The 16,754-nt window shown below is 49.4% G+C and overlaps 2 protein-coding genes across 6 annotated transcripts in view; one reads left to right on the top strand and one right to left on the bottom strand.

Annotated features, from left to right (window-relative positions):
- The window catches only part of EIF5B (eukaryotic translation initiation factor 5B), a 67,445-nt gene extending 63,109 nt beyond the window's left edge, over positions 1 to 4,336 (top strand). For both annotated transcript variants that reach the window (XM_055400662.2, XM_055400661.2), the window contains exons 19-24: positions 678 to 809; positions 915 to 991; positions 1,108 to 1,272; positions 2,059 to 2,197; positions 3,386 to 3,547; positions 3,884 to 4,336. In XM_055400662.2, coding sequence (XP_055256637.1) covers positions 678 to 809; positions 915 to 991; positions 1,108 to 1,272; positions 2,059 to 2,197; positions 3,386 to 3,547; positions 3,884 to 3,991 — 783 coding nt within the window. In that variant the 3' untranslated portion in view covers positions 3,992 to 4,336. The remainder of the gene's footprint in view (positions 1 to 677; positions 810 to 914; positions 992 to 1,107; positions 1,273 to 2,058; positions 2,198 to 3,385; positions 3,548 to 3,883) is intronic.
- A 1,118-nt stretch (positions 4,337 to 5,454) lies between these two features.
- REV1 (REV1 DNA directed polymerase) overlaps positions 5,455 to 16,754 on the bottom strand; it is an 89,720-nt gene continuing 78,420 nt past the window's right edge. For 3 of the 4 annotated variants that reach the window (XM_055400656.2, XM_055400657.2, XM_088841645.1), the window contains exons 13-23: positions 15,629 to 15,849; positions 15,190 to 15,362; positions 10,318 to 10,420; positions 10,046 to 10,211; positions 9,689 to 9,891; positions 8,455 to 8,688; positions 7,805 to 7,925; positions 6,920 to 7,140; positions 6,658 to 6,814; positions 6,301 to 6,403; positions 5,455 to 5,966 (exon numbers count right to left, since the gene is read on the bottom strand). In XM_055400656.2, coding sequence (XP_055256631.2) covers positions 5,855 to 5,966; positions 6,301 to 6,403; positions 6,658 to 6,814; positions 6,920 to 7,140; positions 7,805 to 7,925; positions 8,455 to 8,688; positions 9,689 to 9,891; positions 10,046 to 10,211; positions 10,318 to 10,420; positions 15,190 to 15,362; positions 15,629 to 15,849 — 1,814 coding nt within the window. In that variant the 3' untranslated portion in view covers positions 5,455 to 5,854. Of the gene's footprint in view, positions 5,967 to 6,300; positions 6,404 to 6,657; positions 6,815 to 6,919; positions 7,141 to 7,804; positions 7,926 to 8,454; positions 8,689 to 9,688; positions 9,892 to 10,045; positions 10,212 to 10,317; positions 10,421 to 15,189; positions 15,363 to 15,628; positions 15,850 to 16,754 lie in introns of those variants that run through there. The other variant, XM_055400658.2, reaches the window with a different exon arrangement.

Raw genomic sequence — 16,754 nt, 5'->3', positions numbered from 1 at the left:
CCAGCGGAGCTTCACAAAAGCAAACAGTGAGACGTGACTGTTGATTCTCTTGCGAAGAGAAAGCACCCCCGTTGCCAGCACAGGGCTCCCGTGTGCTGGGGCCGCTGTTCTTGAGGCAGCACCCAGTCTGTGCTCAGGGAGGCGGCCACATCAGGACCAGTGAGGGCAGGGCGCCCCTCCAGCCAGTCTCCAGGAGGCCGTGGACTTGTGTGTCTTTTATGGCAACAGCAGGGTGGTTTTACTGACCTCTGGTCAAAGTCTGTTCACCTTCTAAGGAGCAGTGATGAAGTAAAGGACTGTTGAGGTGAGGGGTTTGACCATCAAGCCTACTGGGCCTAGGACCCCTGTTCGACGTTACATCAGTGCTTTTACCTTCCAGAAGACTATTGATTATAGCATTCCTTCCATCCATCTGCTCTAGATCTACTCTGCCAGGTGGCGCAGAGGTTTCACGTGTTCCAACATGAGTCAGCCGAGCTGAAGTGAGAGGGGCACAGCTCAGGTCTGCACCCACGTCTCTTCTTCCCTTCCCGCACAAGTTTACCATGCCTTGCCCGCACTCAGCCTTGGGTTCATGTTTTCAGATGCACACTTAATCAAAAAGAGAAACAGTTTAATCCTAGGCTGCTGAGATAGTGGTATATTTATAACCTCGTCAAATGTCGTTTCTTCTCAAGGATGAGCTGATCCACGAGTTAAAGCAGACACTGAATGCTATCAAATTAGAAGAGAAAGGTGTCTATGTCCAGGCCTCGACCCTGGGATCTCTGGAAGCTCTCCTTGAATTTCTAAAGACATCAGAAGTACCCGTAAGTCATGGAACCAACTCCCCAGGACTCAGTGGGAGGTGCTGTCTGGGGGGCTGTCCCGTCACCTGACACAGGCATTGGAACTGGGAAACCCCCTTTTTACAGTATGCAGGGATCAACATTGGGCCTGTCCACAAAAAAGATGTCATGAAGGCTTCGGTGATGCTGGAACACGACCCTCAGTAAGTCATTTCTCCTCTGCATTGAAGGCTTGCATGCTGCCTGTTTGATTGAGTAGGACTGTTAAGACACAGTCTATATTTCATCAAATAATCCTTGATGTGTTTTAACTTTTCAGGTATGCAGTGATTTTGGCCTTTGATGTGAGAATTGAACGGGACGCGCAAGAAATGGCTGATAGTTTAGGAGTTAGAATTTTTAGTGCAGAAATTATTTATCATTTATTTGATGCCTTTACGAAATACAGACAAGACTACAAGAAACAGAAACAAGAAGAATTTAAGTAAGTTGGTAATTTTACCTACTTTGGATCTGTGCTAACACAGCTGATGATGTGATGGTCTGAAGTACCAGACAGGTGTGTGTGGGCAACAGAAGCATGCACTTGATGTCCTGGGGGCTGCTTTCCGCAGCTCCGTGTTGCACCTGAGACGCACAGTGTGTGAACCCCCGCTGTCTGTAACATTTGTTTAGTTTCATTCTCCAGTCGGCAGAGCTAGGTTGCATTAATGGGTTGGGGATGCATCTTGCTGGGGGTCCTTCTCTGGGGTCGCGTGGACCAGCGTGAGTGGGGAATTAGAAAGTGAAGGGTCTGGCGTAAGGAGCCTCACCTCCTCCAGCAAAGCTCCAAGGGCGACCTTGGCACGTCCCTTCGCTTGGAGCTCAGGAGTAGGACGATCAGGGAACATGGGAGAAGCAGGGTAAAGCCAGGAAAGGCCTCAGGGAGGTGAGCTGAGGTTGAAGTGTGGCTGGGGAGGCAGCTGATCTGAGAACAGAGGGCGCAGCCCAGACGCTGCGGGTCAGGACAGCCCTGGCCATCAGGGTGGGTGCTGAGGTGGAGGCACCAGTGACCTTGGGGAGAGCGGCAGGAAGCACGTGCAGAGAAGCTGGCAGCACGCCGTGGGCCATGGGCGGGGCTCTGGCCAGCAGGACCTGAGGGAGGGCCAGCCTACCTGTTGCTCTCCCCTGAAGGGAGGAGACATCTCAGAGTTACCTGTGCTTGCTTTTTCATTCATCTTAAGGGATTCTATAAGCTGAAAAATTCCTGGGTTGTATTTTTTTCTTGCAGGCACATAGCAGTATTCCCCTGCAAGATAAAGATCCTCCCTCAGTTTATCTTCAATTCTCGGGATCCGATAGTGATGGGCGTGACTGTGGAAGCAGGGCAGGTGAAGCAGGGGACACCCATGTGCGTGCCCAGCAAAAATGTAAGTTCTGGGTGTACTCAGGAAAGTCTTCTCTTAAAGCGGTTCTGGTCGTTCAGGAGTGAACCGCAGACCCAGCAGAGCTCGTCCCTCCCCGTGCTTGATGCCTCGATGGCGGTTCCTTATCAGTGTTGGTGCTCAGTTCCTGGTGTCAGTGCTTGAAGTAATGAAAGCTTCAGGGTTATTGACCTTGAGCCTTCTGAGTCTGGGAGAAAATTCAGACCAGAATAATGAACACTCATTAATCTTTCCTCTGGATTAGCGTCATACCTAAGGAAAAGTAACGTTGAGTGAAATCCTGCGATTCACAGTTCTCATTCACACTTCACCGATAGTGCCCAAAATGTCTTCGGTCATGTTGTTTGCTGCTCCAGCCCAGGGCTCTGTCCACGTGGGTGGAGTCTGGTTGTTAGCGCTTCGGTCTCGATTAGGAACAGCCCGCCATCCTTTCTGAAGAGTCCAGACCAGCAGTTTCACAGAGGGTTTCTCAGCCTGGGTTTGTCTGGTGGTTTCCATGTACTGGGTCCAGGTTACAGTGACTGGGAAGGACACTCAGCATCTCCACTGGGGACAGGCTTGCCCTGTTTAACCACTCACTGTCTTCCCCTGGGCAGTGGTTATACCTTCTCCCCCACCCTGGACTTTCCTTCAGGCATCTTGTACACAGGGGTTTGTTTCTCTTGGTACCCAGTTATCCAGTGTTTGGTCCAGGCTGGGTCCTCGTGTCCTTGCTGCGTGGCACTTGGAGCCTCCTCTCCTGTGCTGCTGCCCTAAGGTGCCCCAGGAGGCCTGGCTCCCGAGTGGGCAGGGGCGCTGCTGTCCTCTGTGCACGGTGACTCAGCTGCTCCTAGGGGTCATCGCTCCTCCACCATCTCAGTGGGCTGAGCTGGACACTTCCGGGCAGCAGGGGTCCCTGGTGTGGCTTTAGCCAAACTGGATTCCGTTTTCATTCGTACTTTCCTGGGTAGGGATCCTGGCAGCAGTGGTGCTGGGGCTCCCCTCACTGTGGTTGAGGGCAGGTGGCTCACAGCGCTCAGCCCACGTGGGCTCCCTGCCGCTCCCCCCAGGCTTGGTTCTGACCCAGGGCTTCTGGGCCTGCTGTCCCTCCTCCTCCAGCAGCTGTCACGCAGAGGGCAGGGTAGAAACAACTCAGAGTGCTTCTGCTCACACTGCAGTTTTTGTTCTTTTCAGTTTGTGGACATTGGAGTAGTAACAAGTATTGAAGTAAACCATAAACAGGTGGATGTTGCAAAAAAAGGACAAGAAGTCTGTGTCAAAATAGAACCCATCCCTGGCGAATCTCCCAAAATGTATGGACGCCATTTTGAAGCTACAGACATTCTCGTCAGTAAGGTAAGCCGCTCACTCAGCAGTTAAGAGGGGGATGCTGTCAGCTCTTCTGATGACTTTACTCGGGAGCGGAGGGCTGATGTTTAGCACCTGAAGGGACTGGATTCTTCATTAAGGCTTGGCCTGGCGTCCAGCCTTCTCAGAGCACCCACTAGAACATCTGGGTCGGGCCCACTCTGCCTGGCTCGCTGAGCAGAGGGGGCGCTGGGCCTCTGCTTCCTGACACAGACAGGGGGGCTCTGCCTTGGTAAGTTCCACCTGAGCTTCCTTGGTGATGACAGCGCCCGGCACTCGTTTATTACGTGCTTTTGTTTACTGTCTGTGCCTCGGGCCTTGCAGATCAGCCGGCAGTCCATCGATGCTCTCAAAGACTGGTTCAGAGACGAGATGCAGAAGAGTGACTGGCAGCTTATTGTGGAGCTGAAGAAAGTGTTTGAAATCATCTAATTTTTCCACCTGGGGCAGGAATTGGAATCAATGCAATATTATGTGGTAATATCACCAAGAAAAACAAGGAATGGACCTGTCTGAACACTGATTGACCTTAAGTATAGAAGGAAAAAACTAGGTGTATAAAATGTTTTCCATGAGAAACCAAGAAACTACACTGGTTTGACAGTGGTCGATACACGTCCCCACAGCTCCGACGTGCCTGTTCACTCGCCCACGCCCTCCCCAGCCCTTCTCTACTGGCTGCTGTTTTAAAGTTTGCCCTTCCTTCCCCAAATTTGGATTTTTATTACAGATCTAAAGCTCTTTCAATTTTATACTGATTAAATCAGTACTACAGTATTTGATTAACCAAGCTTCTGCAGATTTTGTGATTCTTGGGACTTTTTTGAGGTAAGAAATTCGTCTTTATTTATGCATATCCTTCCCAGTGACTCTTCTCCCAGCGTTCTTCTGCCATATGCCCTTAGGAATTTTTTAAAATAGAAAATTAGGCTTTCTTGGTATTTCTTTATCTGCTTTGTGTGAAACCACGGTGTCAAGCATCGCTGGCTGCCCTTTACCGCCTGTGTGGTCATGAGAGTCCACAGTTCTCAGCACCGTCCTCAATTCCAATAGAGAACCCAGATGCTGCCCGCAAGCGCCGCTGGGCTTCCTTTCCTGTCAGCAGAGCTGCTCTCACGAGTCTCCTCCCGGTACAGCACCTTCTCTCAAGGACAGGAACTGTCTGATGGACCGTCACACCTTGGGTCCTAGCACACGTTAACATCAGGGGTTTTTATACATCAGTCTGGGTCTGTTTGTCCTAGCAGGTTCTATCATGCATACATTTTCTGACGAGACAATCAGTAGGGTGTTGATTAACTGTCTGGACTTAGTATTTCTAAGTTGTTACAGAGACATAAAAGTTTCTTCATATTAGTAATTTGGTGGTAGCTAGTTCTCTAAAGTTTTCCTGAAGAATATGGGAAGCGGGTCCCTGAGAGAAGCAGTCTGTTAGCATCAGACTAGTACCTGACTCCCTTCTATAGCACAGTGTTGAGTGAAGTCAGTGGGGGTGTTGGATAGCAGGTGTCCCCAAGTATTCACTGGCATAGAATTATAAACTATATTTTTAAAGTCTTATAGCATATAGCATAGATGAATACTTTTATATACATTTGAAAATCTGTACCATTCTTCATTATCATTGCAGTTTCTCAAGGGCCAGTAGAGGCAAAGACAAAACCTCTAAACCATCTGGGGGACGTAATTTTCCCAGGAAAAACTTAGTCTTCATTGTGTGTGTGTTCTAATGCAAAATATGTAAATTCCTTCACTTGGAAGAAGTAAAGAAGACTTTCTTAACATGTTCCTGTGTTGGTGCTTTGGGTTAGAAGTGAGTGAGTGCACGCTTTCTTTACCCTTGCTTGGTTGGCACAAGTAGAACACCAGTCAGGGCTCTCAGGAATTTCAGAGCTTAGCACGGAGCCTGTAACCGTCCGGCTTGGAGGGTTTTCAGCCTCTTTAAGTAGAATAGTTCAGGATTTGCTTCCTAAAGGATTCACAAAAAGGAGCCTGTACAAAATATACATACAGTTCTTTATTAAACAACTGTAAACACTTCACTGTAAAAATCCATAAAACTTTATAAACAAACATTTTGTAAATAGAATCTATGCTACAGTAAAAGAACACAATTATTTACATGCAATACTGACAAATTTGGCACTTACTGAAAAGAAATGTACAAAACACTTCGCTTAAAAAGAAATTTAAAATTATAAAACTCAGAGCATTACTATCATGCACTTTGCAAATACCTCACAAGCACTTATGGCACAGCTAGTGGAGAGCGCCAGGCCCCCTGGTAATTCATCTTCATGTGACTTTTAATGTGCTTCCGTACGTTTGCTGTAAAACCACCTGAACATTGTCGAGAATAAAGTCAAATGCCATATTCCAAACGGACTCCACCGACTGCTGCATCAGCCTACAGGTGAGGAGAGGTGAGGTTAGCATATTGACGTAAAGGTCAAGGGTTTGAGCATCTTCAATACACACACTCAAAAAGGTACTTTTATGGTCTGACTTTATTTGAGAGGAACAATCTCATTTTGACCCCTTTTTACTCCCCGTCAGTATTAGCTGGTGTTCAAAATGAAGGCCATCGCTCTCGCATAAGTAACTGAAGAGCACAGTCAATGTTAAGTGATGCCCAGAAAGGGTGCAGCCTGCTTGTGCCCCCAGCCACCCTCCCTCACCCCACGAGCAGTGGTGACAGACACACTTTTTCCTTTTGGTAGAAGCGCTGAATAGTTTAGTACCTTTTCATGTATTTTATAACGAGGTCCAATTTTTCCAAATCCTTTTCCTCTATTAGATCAGTGCAGTATTTTACAACTTGCAGAATGTCTTCCTCCATCGGATCTAGAGTGGGGAGAGCGCATGTGAGGGCCAGCTTATCCTTCTGAAGGGGGAAGGCCGTGCTCTGTGGGGACAGTGGGGAGACCTCACCCTGGGGAGGGCTGTAGTGAGCAAGGGTGCAGAGCCAACCCCCACAGTGCAGAAGTGGGGGTGTCGAGGCCTAGTTTTCAGACCTCAGAAACTTGCTCCTCCCTCTGGCTGAGCTCATGCTCTACGCCCAGACGTCACATCTCGGCACCAACACCAGTGCCACCAACCTGAGATGGTGGTGATCCACTCTCTAAGCAAGGTCTTCACGTCACTGAACTCCACGGCTCCAGCCAGGTTGGGTGCCGGGGGCCTGACACTTGTGGACACGTCAGGCTGCAACCCAGAAAGGCCAGCAACACCTGAAGTGGAAGCAGAGAGTTCTCCCTGTTAAGAAAACAAATGATAACAAGTGCTGGATTTACATAACATCCGGTACAGGAGGATCTGATGAAGGAAGGGGTCAAAGTTTAAAAAGTGTAGAAGAGTTACCAGAGGTTTCTCTGACGTGGGACCTTCGTGTTTCAGAAACCCATCAATGAGCTTCTGGGGACTTGTGCAGGCCCCTGGCAGGGTCTTTGCCGGGCTGTTACTCAGCGTGGTTTTCAGAGGGCTCTGAATCTTTCTTTGGGGGCTGAGGGGACTTTTTTTCTTGTTTCTTTTCTTGTCTTTTGGCGCTGCTGGTTTTAGGTGCAGCAACGGGTTCTTTGGCACTAGAGGAAGATGGACGTAAGATCAATAAACATGCCGGGGGGGGGGGGGGAAGAGTGCCACAGACCCCCTTTTCTGCCACGCGCAACCCTGCACATGGGCATGTGCCCAGCCTGAGGGCGGCCGCGGACCCCACGATCCTAGGGTTTGCTCCACCAGGTCCTCGTGGCCTCTGCTTATCTGTCTGGGGGGCTCACAGGAGTCAATGGAAACTTCAACAGGTGAACTACTTCCAACAGTTCAGCAGCACTATTACTCTGTTTTCATTTTAACAACTTCTTGTTAAAATGATTTCTGACCAGAGACATTAATGTCTTTTGTTATTGGAACGGACTGTTACTGGCCAGAGAAATTTCAGTGTTCACTTACATAACAAATCACTTACTGCAAAAATCCCCGGGTCAGTGAGGTGTTAAATGTGGTGTTTGTGACACATATTCAGAAAATCTTCAGATTCTGTGCTTTGAAGCTACATCCTTTGAAGGAGCAGTCTCAGAGGACAACAGACTTGACAGATAATTCAGATTTCTGGGCGGTATCTTGTTCAGATGTAAAAACAGCCTCCCCTCTGCCATGTGCTAGCTCTGTCCCTGAGGTGACAAGCACCCAACCACACGCTCGTTCCTCACAGCGTCACTGCCGGTCCGGGACACCTGCACAGCTTACCAGGGGTGCCGGCCGGCTGCTGGGGAGGGCTGTGTTCTCCCTGACGCTGTCTCTGATCGTAGGCTGCTCTCAGCTCCCTCTGAAGCTCCACAGGAAGAGCTGCAAACACCTCTGGGTCCACCTGGTGGAAAGGAGAAAATTCAAAGTCAAACCTGGGCTGGCTCTATATGTAGGTAGCTGGTTGATGTTTTTCACTAATATTTCAAATCATACTTTTCTGATCTGTATGAATTCTTAATAGGTCCTCAGTATCAAACCTCACTAAATTCTCACAAGGTTTTAGGCTGAGAGTAAGGAATACAACCTTGAATATGAATTGATGAACAAAAACAACCAGGGCAAGAGGCATTAGTGGAAAATGGGGAGCAAAACGCAAGACAACAGGTGTGTGTGTGATGCTCCTGAAACTGCACACCCTGTTTTGTCCCTGGTGCTGAGGGGCCTCGGGAACAGCAGGCTGTTCTTTCTTTGAGGGGGCTGTGGGCACCCCCACACCAGAGCCTCCCTCTTTGCCCTAGCATCCTGGCTGCTCTGTCAGCCTCTGTCCCACAGGTCATGTGGAGACAGGCCACCCTCCTCCCACGAGGGCCAGGGTCAGCTGGGAGGGGCAGAGGAGAAGTGCTTGGGGCTGGACGGCTGAGGATACGCACCTGGGAAAACGCCGGAAGGGCTATTAAATTAATTCCCGTGTCACTGTTAGGGTCTTGAGGGGCCGGTATCTGTAGCAGTACAGTCCCCACGGGCTGTGGCAGGATCCCTGTGCTGCAGCCGTTGACAGGCTCTCTCCTCCGGTCACCCAGTGGCTCTGCCTGCTGCACAGCACACGCCTGCTCCACCTGCTCCCGGAGGTCGGGTGGGAGAGCCTCCAGGACGGAGCGATCGAGCTGTGAGAGCAGACAGATCAGAGACCACATGTCTCCACTGGACACTGGGGGCAGCAAATGCAAGTTACAGGTGCCTGGCTAGCAAGGCCACCCCCAGACAGACCAGCTTCTGGAATGTCTGGGATTTTGGCCACTGACGTCCGGCTGGTCAGTGGTAGACTTGAGATGACCAGTGCAAGCCCCTGGCTGGTTCCCCTGGCCGCCCCACCTCCTCGCCGGACTGCCTGCTGAGGGGCAGTCCTAGACCTTGCCCTGGGATGGGTCCACAGTCAGAGGTTTACTTTTCAGACAGGAGACTGCCTGGCTCACATCTGTTTGAGCGCAGCAATCCAGAAAAAAGGGATTCTAGAAGCTTAACTCCACTCCAGCCTACACGCCAGAACCCCCTGCCCATTCGTGACATCCTCACAGGAACACGACTGCAGACACTAGGCAGGCCAGGCTGCCTTGCTGGGAGCCACCCTTTGGGGAACTCACCAGAAACCTGTGCCCTCCCCTGGCCCGGTCACACCCACTCCTTTCCCTTGCCCTTACAGCCTCCACTGCTCAGGGGAACAGAGAAAGTGGATTTTCCCAACAGGGCTTCCAAACAGCAAACACACCAATAGCATGGCACGCTTACAGCCCACATCAGCTGAGTGAACAGCCTGTGCTGGAAACTCATTCACCCTACAGAGCGAGCTGCTGGCCAAGGCTGCAAGAAAAACCTGACATAAGGGCTCTGGAGCAATGACCAGGGTAGGTCACCACAGTTAGGTCTGGGGGCTGCTGATGGCGACAGTTCAGAAGCTGGCTTTCATCCGTGCTACATGACCTGCAAAAGTGGCAGGTCTCCAAGGAAGCACTCGGGCCGCTCGGTTGTTTCCCACTGGAATGAACACCTGGATCCTCCCTGGCAGGTAGCCCTTTCTCCCTTTCTTGGCTGTTACTATGAAATGAAAGTCGCTCCCGCTGTGAAGCTGCTCTCAGGCTGACCGCATGTCTACAACCGTGAACATACCTGGGAAGGGGATGGGACCTCTATGCTCAGGTTGAGTCTTGACTTTAAGCTGACGGGAGAATGCAGCCCGTTCCACTTGCTGGCACACTCAGCTTTGCTGGTAGTGACAGGCGCAACACCCGACGTCAGGTGTGGTGACAGAGATGGCACAGTGCAAGATCGAGGGGCAGGTGGCATTTCCAGATCCACAGCAGCCAGAAATACTGTAAATACAGGAGATGTCATAAAATAGCTTCTTCATGCAAAGAAGGCCTTGTTACTCATTCATTGTAACTCAGAACGTCAGGCTGTTACGAGCACCCGGTGGAGCCCTCCCAACCGCGGAACCCAGAACTGGAGCCAGCCGGCAGCACTGACCTCCTGCAGGCTCCTCTTCCGGGGGCTGCTTCACCCGCTGAGCCTGCAGGAGCTCCAGGACGGAGGGGGCCCCACCCGCACCATGGCTGGGCTGGGCTGCTGGGCGGCTGAGGCACGCGGGAGGATTTGGATTCGCTGGAACCAACTGATTCACATGAATCCCAACCTGGAACCAGAGTGAAACGTGTTCAGGGTTTTACCTACTCACCCCTCGCATGTCAGCTATGCTGAGCTTCACTGCATGAAACATGTTCAGGGTTTTACCTACTCACCCCTCGCATGTCAGCTATGCTGAGCTTCATTGCATGAAACATGTTCAACGCGGCCGTGCCGATCAGTTTTGCACTGTCTGTTGCCTGGTCAAGAGTCACAGTCCTGAAAGTGATAGAATCAGCTTTTTTAAAGAACAAGAGCTACATTCCATATATATTCCCTAGTCTGTAAGCGGTACGGAACTATTTAAAAAGACTGAAGTAAAGAGAGTTATCAAAAGCTTTAAGGAAGTGAGATCCTTAGAAAGGAAGAAGTGTCTTCCTTCAGTGAAGCCAAAGATGTGAAATCCATTATGCTGGCAACATGGGGGAAGAAAAATCAAGAACAGTGGGACTTTCGAGACCTGGTCAGCTAAAAATACACTGAAAAATGTCTCATACAAAATGTATCTTAATGTATATTTAATATCAGCATATTGTGCTGCTTCTCAACCATGAGTGTGAGCACAGCAACGTAGACTGCAACAGAGCCTTTAGGCTGCAGGACCATCTATGCTGAGCTACGGTCCCTGCTCACAAGAGAAAGACGACTCCCGGAGTCTCCTGACACTGTTTGCAACACGTGAACATGCCCAACCAAACTGTCCTTTTCTCCCAGAGGGTCTCTTCAGAGGATGTGTGGGCAGCCCTGACAAAGGAAGAGTGGTGACACCCTAACACCCAGACTAGATCATACAATCCTCACATCTAGAGACTCCTCCAAGAGGACAGGGAAGGTGCCAGCGCTGGTGGTGGTGGGGTAGTTGCTAAGTCGTGTGACTCCTGCAACCCCAGAGCCTGCCAGGCTCCTCCGTCCATGGGACTCCAGGCAAGAATACTGAAGCAGGTTGCCATTTCCTTCTCCAGGGGATCTTCCCGACCCAGGGATCAAACCCAGGTCTCCTGCGTTGCAGGCAGATTCTTTACCAACTGAGCTACGAGCGAACTGTGCCAGCACTCTCAGGTGCCAAAAACTACATTTACTCGATTTTTTCCATACCATGAATACATCATGTTCTTATTTAGGAAAATTCCCTATTTCTTTAAGGAAACCCAGTTGCAAAAAATTTCCACTGATAACCTAATGGTTATCTTAAGTGTATTCACACAAATCAACAGAGAATAACTTAAAAGCAAGATTTGCAGTGGACAGTGGTGGTTTAAACATGTTTATTTTCTGTCCAAAACAACACTCAAAAGGACTTGAAATTCTTTCCGAATGGTATTAACTCTTGAATACTGAAAGGAAATCAGTAAAGGGTAAGTTACCAAATGCCTGTTAAATGTGTAAAGCAAGGCACCAACTCTGAGATAAGCCAGTGTACAGTACAGAACCTCGGAAGGGCCCAGCAGTCAGAGGTGTCGGGTATGTGTGTGTGAGGGCGTGCCTCCCTCCCTGACAGCTTCCCAGAGACGGGGGTGGAGACACAGAAGCTACAGAGTGGGGGCACAGCGAGGAGGGGCAAGGCCCCCCTGCAGCACAGGACACCCTCCCCCTGGAACCCCTCCTGAGTACCCAGAACACCAGCTGCAGGCCCATCTTCCTGCCCACCCAGGGGTGCACGTCTCACAGGAAGCATGGCAGATGCTGCCCCCATCGGCTCCCCACTCCTGTGTGTCCTACTAAGAGTCCAGAGGCGCCCACGTGTCAGCAGCTCACGTACAGACGGCCAACAGCTTTCGGGTAAATGCTTGAAGAAAATCTCAAGAGAGCAACCGAAACTGGAATGAAAGGAGCTTAGAGAAACGGACTGACATTGGGGCTATTAGAGTCTTCAGGAGGCACGGGAGAAATTCTCTGTGAAGGGATACTAGAAATACTGAAGGTCCAGAGAATAAATCAAAAAACTCAAAATGTCAGTAGAAATGAGAAACCGAGTTAGTAGAGATGAAAAACGGTCACTGACAAAGCACCGGGCACAAGGACAGATGAGGACCGCCCCAGAGCACTGGAGAGATGGCGCCGAGTTCCTCCAGGGGCGGCCGGGGCAACGGGAGCCCGAGAAGGAGATGCCATGGAGGCTTTCTCTATCTGAGGAAGGACAATCGCCAGTTACTTACACTTTAGGTCAGCAAACCCGTGAGTACGAGCAGACACGGGTTTACACCCGTGAATTCTTGCTCAAGCTCTGGGGTCAGGGACCCAGGGAAACGGATCCACACAGAAAAAAGACATCTCACAACTCCAACTTTTCAGCAACACTTTAAAACAAACTCCGACTGGAGTAGCAGGCTGGGCTGCCCCCGAGAGACAAGCCTCTTAAGAAAAGGGGTCAAAACCAGTAACGGACCTGCTGATGTGCTGAAACAGTCACACTGGAAGGGAGTTTGGGGGTAAACTCAGTGGTAAATTCACAAAACAGCAAAACCAGATGCTCAGTAACTCGAGGAGAAAATCAAAAGGAAAGACAGGTTAGCCTTGTGGACAGTACGGGGTGCGTGGACAGACGCACGTCCTAACAGTGGCACACTGGACGGACTGAACCCAAACCCACCAACTCTACCGGGGCAAACGAAACACGCGGACGAACAGCAACAGGCGACAGAGAAGGCGGTAAGCCCTCTGCTACTGCAGTCAGGTGACACTGTGGCAGCTACGGGTGTGAGTATCAGAAGAGACAAAAGAAGAACGGCGCTCGGGGCCAGGAGAGGAGAGAGGTGAGGGGCTAGAAGCTGCTCTCTGACCTTTTCAGTTAGCCGCTTTAAAAATACAAATGCAATCTAAAACAAAACATGCACGAAAGAACCCCAAGAAGGAAAGCTGCTTTTCCCAAAAGGAAAACTGTTAGGAGAAAATTCCCCTAAGTGGTAATGAGTCCATGTGGCTCTCTGACTTACGACACTTTTGTCACGGCAATGATAGTGTCCTTACGCGTCTGTGAGTCACGTGACTGCAGGGAGTCTGAGGTCACAAAACGATCACACACTGAATTTATGCAGGCACACCAGACTCCTAACTACAACACTTCTGGGAGCTTGCACTCTGTCATCTCTTTCACACAGTCTCTATTTTACACAACCTTTCATACAAAAATCATTCTTAGTTACCATAAATCATGTAAAAACAGGCCACAGGAAGTAGTTTATCATCCCCTAACTTACAGGAAACACGGGATCAATATTATAATACTTCAGAAGCTCTTACCTGAAGCTTCTCTTAGGCAGTTATAATACCCCCAAAATGTTAGCCTGAAATTAATGGCTTACAATTGATCAACATCTTATATTTATAAAATGACACTGCTGCTGCTGCTGCTGCTAAGTCACTTCAGTCGTGTCCGACTCTGTGTGACCCCATAGACGGAAGCCCACCAGGCTCCCCCGTCCCTGGGATTCTCCAGGCAAGAACACTGGAGTGGGCTGCCATTTCCTTCTCTACTTTCAGTTTAAAAAGTGTAATTATCATGCATTATCATGTCTTACACAAAGTAAGGGCCAAGTGAAGCCCCCTGGCCTGTGTGTCCTACTAAGAGTCCAGAGGCACCCACGTGTCAGTGGTTCACGTACAGTCAACCACTATCAGGTAAATGCTTGAAGAGAGTCACGTCTTACCCAAAGTAAAGGGCATGGTGAAATGAGCACTTTATTGCCAGCAACGCAGGCAGCTTTTGAACTGTCCTGTGTTTACCAAACCAGAGTCTTGTCAGAGATAAACACCTAGAAACCCATGGAGGAAACGGTTTGGTCTCTGAGAGTTACTTCAGAACAGTTGGGGATGCGGAGGGGCAGGATGGGGGCCCAGCAGCAACCATGGGACTCGGGGGCGACTGGGGGCCCAGCAGCAACCGTGGGACTCGGGGGGTGGGATGGGGGCCCAACAGCGACTGTGGGACTTGGGGGCGATTGGGGGCCCAGCAACGACCGTGGGCCTTGGGGGCGGGATGGGGGCCCAGCAGCGACCGTGGGCCTTGGGGGCAGGATGGGGCCCAGGACACTGTTCTCTACTTACATGTTTACGTTTTTCAAATTAAAGCTTTTTAAGTTAAATAGGACAAAAATGAACAAATACCAGTATCAGCAAGCAGATAAGTGCATACAAAAATGCTGAATGAATATTCTTGTTGAATTGGAGGGAAGACAGAGTATAGTTAAAATCCCAATTTTTAATGTTGTGTTGGTAACTAGATTTTCTGGAATATCTGGATTTTCCAAAAAGGCTTAAATGAAGGCAGATTTCCTTACTGAGCTTAGACAGAATCAGCTGCTAGGTACTGCTGAAAGCACCAAAATACAGAGTTCTAAGAAACTTAAAGGCATTTAAAACTGAGTAGAGAGCAAGAAGAAACAACTACACTGTATTTTAATTCACCTGTCAGTCAACCAGCGCTTTACAATAGTATCCTGTAGAGTATAACTGGCATACAAAATTAGGTATTTTCATACTGGCCTTACATATGAGGCCAGATCTTAACATCAGTGTTACATTAGTGGCCCTCACATTTAAAAAAATAGGGTTTTAAAATGCTTTCTACCAATTTCCAGAGACTACCATGATTAATCTTTTCACAAGAAGGAAATCACACCTCCTTAAATGAAGTAAAGTCCTCACTGCAATCATTTTCTGAGTGACTGCACTGATGCTTCCCCACGGGACCTTTCCACCAAGCCCACAAGCACCCGCTTCCTGTCCCTGCACTGAAGCCCACGGCCTGCAGACCCCAAGGACAGGACAGCCTGCCCCGTCGGGACACGCTGACAGGCTGGGGCGACCTGGCCCAGCAGGGCCGCTCCATGGCCGGGGTCGAGGCCTGGCTCTGCACAACACCCAGGACCGTCAGTGTCTGCAGCTCTTTGGGCACACTTTTCCTTGTTGTTTCTTTCCCACTTTCCATTCGTTACAATGACCTGAAATGAAATATCAATACCTAATGTCCTTTTTATTAATAAGCTTACCTCGTGGTGATGTCACAAATGCCGTGGCCTCCGTATTTGGCCGTTTCTACAGGGGCCCCTGGCTTCCGTACCATGATTTTGAGAGTCAGGCGTTTACCCTTCATGCCCACAGCTTCAAGGCGCCGCTGAATTTCTTCTGAAAGACTCAGAAGAAAAGCTTCTGCTTCTTTTGGCTACAGAAAGACAAACATAAAAAATACCCATGTTATTTTCCTTTGCGCTTAACGGTTCTTTTCGAGTATATTAACCTTCAGTATTTAACATGTGATGATTTACTGCACTGTCTGCTCTATTTAAGAACATACGTTCTGCCAGCTCTGGCGATGGCAAGGGTTTTAAGGCTTCATTTCAAGTGTCAATAGTCTGTGGTCTGGCTGGGGAGACAGGACTATGTGCAAATACGAAAAACAGAAGCTAAAACCTGTGAGGAGATCAGTACCTGGGAAAACCTTATTCCATAGTTGATCTCAGCCGAAACAGATTTTCTTTCCTTTTCAGTGCGAACGGGTCTGTCGTCCAAACCTCGGCAGAACCTATAAAGCATCTGACCAGTTTTGGGACCAAATTCTTTCTGGAGTTTGGCCATGGTCATATACTGCAAGTCTCCACACGTCCTAATCCCCAAAGACATCAGCTTGGATTCCATTGAACGTCCAACTCCTAGGAAAGGGACAGTTCCTTAATTCTCATGTAAACTGTTAAAACAACTCAGCGACACGAAGTAACTGCTAACGCACGAATAACTCGTTTAAAATAATCTCCCTTAAAGTTCTGAAGGGACATCACTGAAGCATCCCATAGATGTAGATTTTTTTTACCGCAAATCGTACTAGGAAAGTTATTTCCGGACACCGCTTCTCAATTTGGACTCCACCTACAGGTGAGCCAGAACTTCTCAAATGGGTATTAGTTTTCCAAAAAATGTGATTTTTATTTATTACTGAGTAATAAAGTTTTCTATCTTAGTCACAGAATCAACTAAGTTACACACTGGCTTAAGCTGGCCTACACCATGACTACATTCTAGGAGACTGGGAATGTGAGGGGTTCTACCATGATTCCGGCGATGATCAAACTAGTTTCAGTGGCTCCAGCCACGTTTTCTTTGAATGGGAACTAGAACCAGAAGTCATGACTGGCGCATGCCCACATGCTCTCATACCAAACAAGGTGGCACAAGTGATGTGGGATGATGTTTCCTGAGCCAAGTGGCAGTGAGCGGACGACAGGTAGACGTCTTCTACGAACGAGGACTATCTCCCTGGAAAGGCAGTGAGTTTCCTGCAGCCAGGCCGGCACCCGGCAGTCCCCTCATCACCGTCTGCAAGGTGGAGCCTCATCCGAAGGGTGCTGAACTCTTATGAACATGGTCCCCACATGACGAGATCAGTGAATCCCTCGGCAAGTCAGACTGAGGTTCTGGTCTCCTGGAGGGTCTGAGCCCACCCTCCACTACTTCTGGCTCCAGTTCTGAGTGGCCTTGTAGGGACAATCAGTCCACCCAGGTTCTGCGAGGGGGAACCTCTTATAGCCATTACGCAGACACATGGTTAGGAGGGAGATGG

This window comes from Moschus berezovskii, chromosome 11 (assembly GCF_049115385.1).
Source record: "Moschus berezovskii isolate FMDL1 chromosome 11, NW_MosBer_1.0, whole genome shotgun sequence".
Lineage (NCBI taxonomy): Eukaryota > Metazoa > Chordata > Mammalia > Artiodactyla > Moschidae > Moschus > Moschus berezovskii.
The sequence above is the reverse complement of the archived record's forward strand: the minus strand, read 5'-3'. Positions and strand labels throughout refer to the sequence as shown.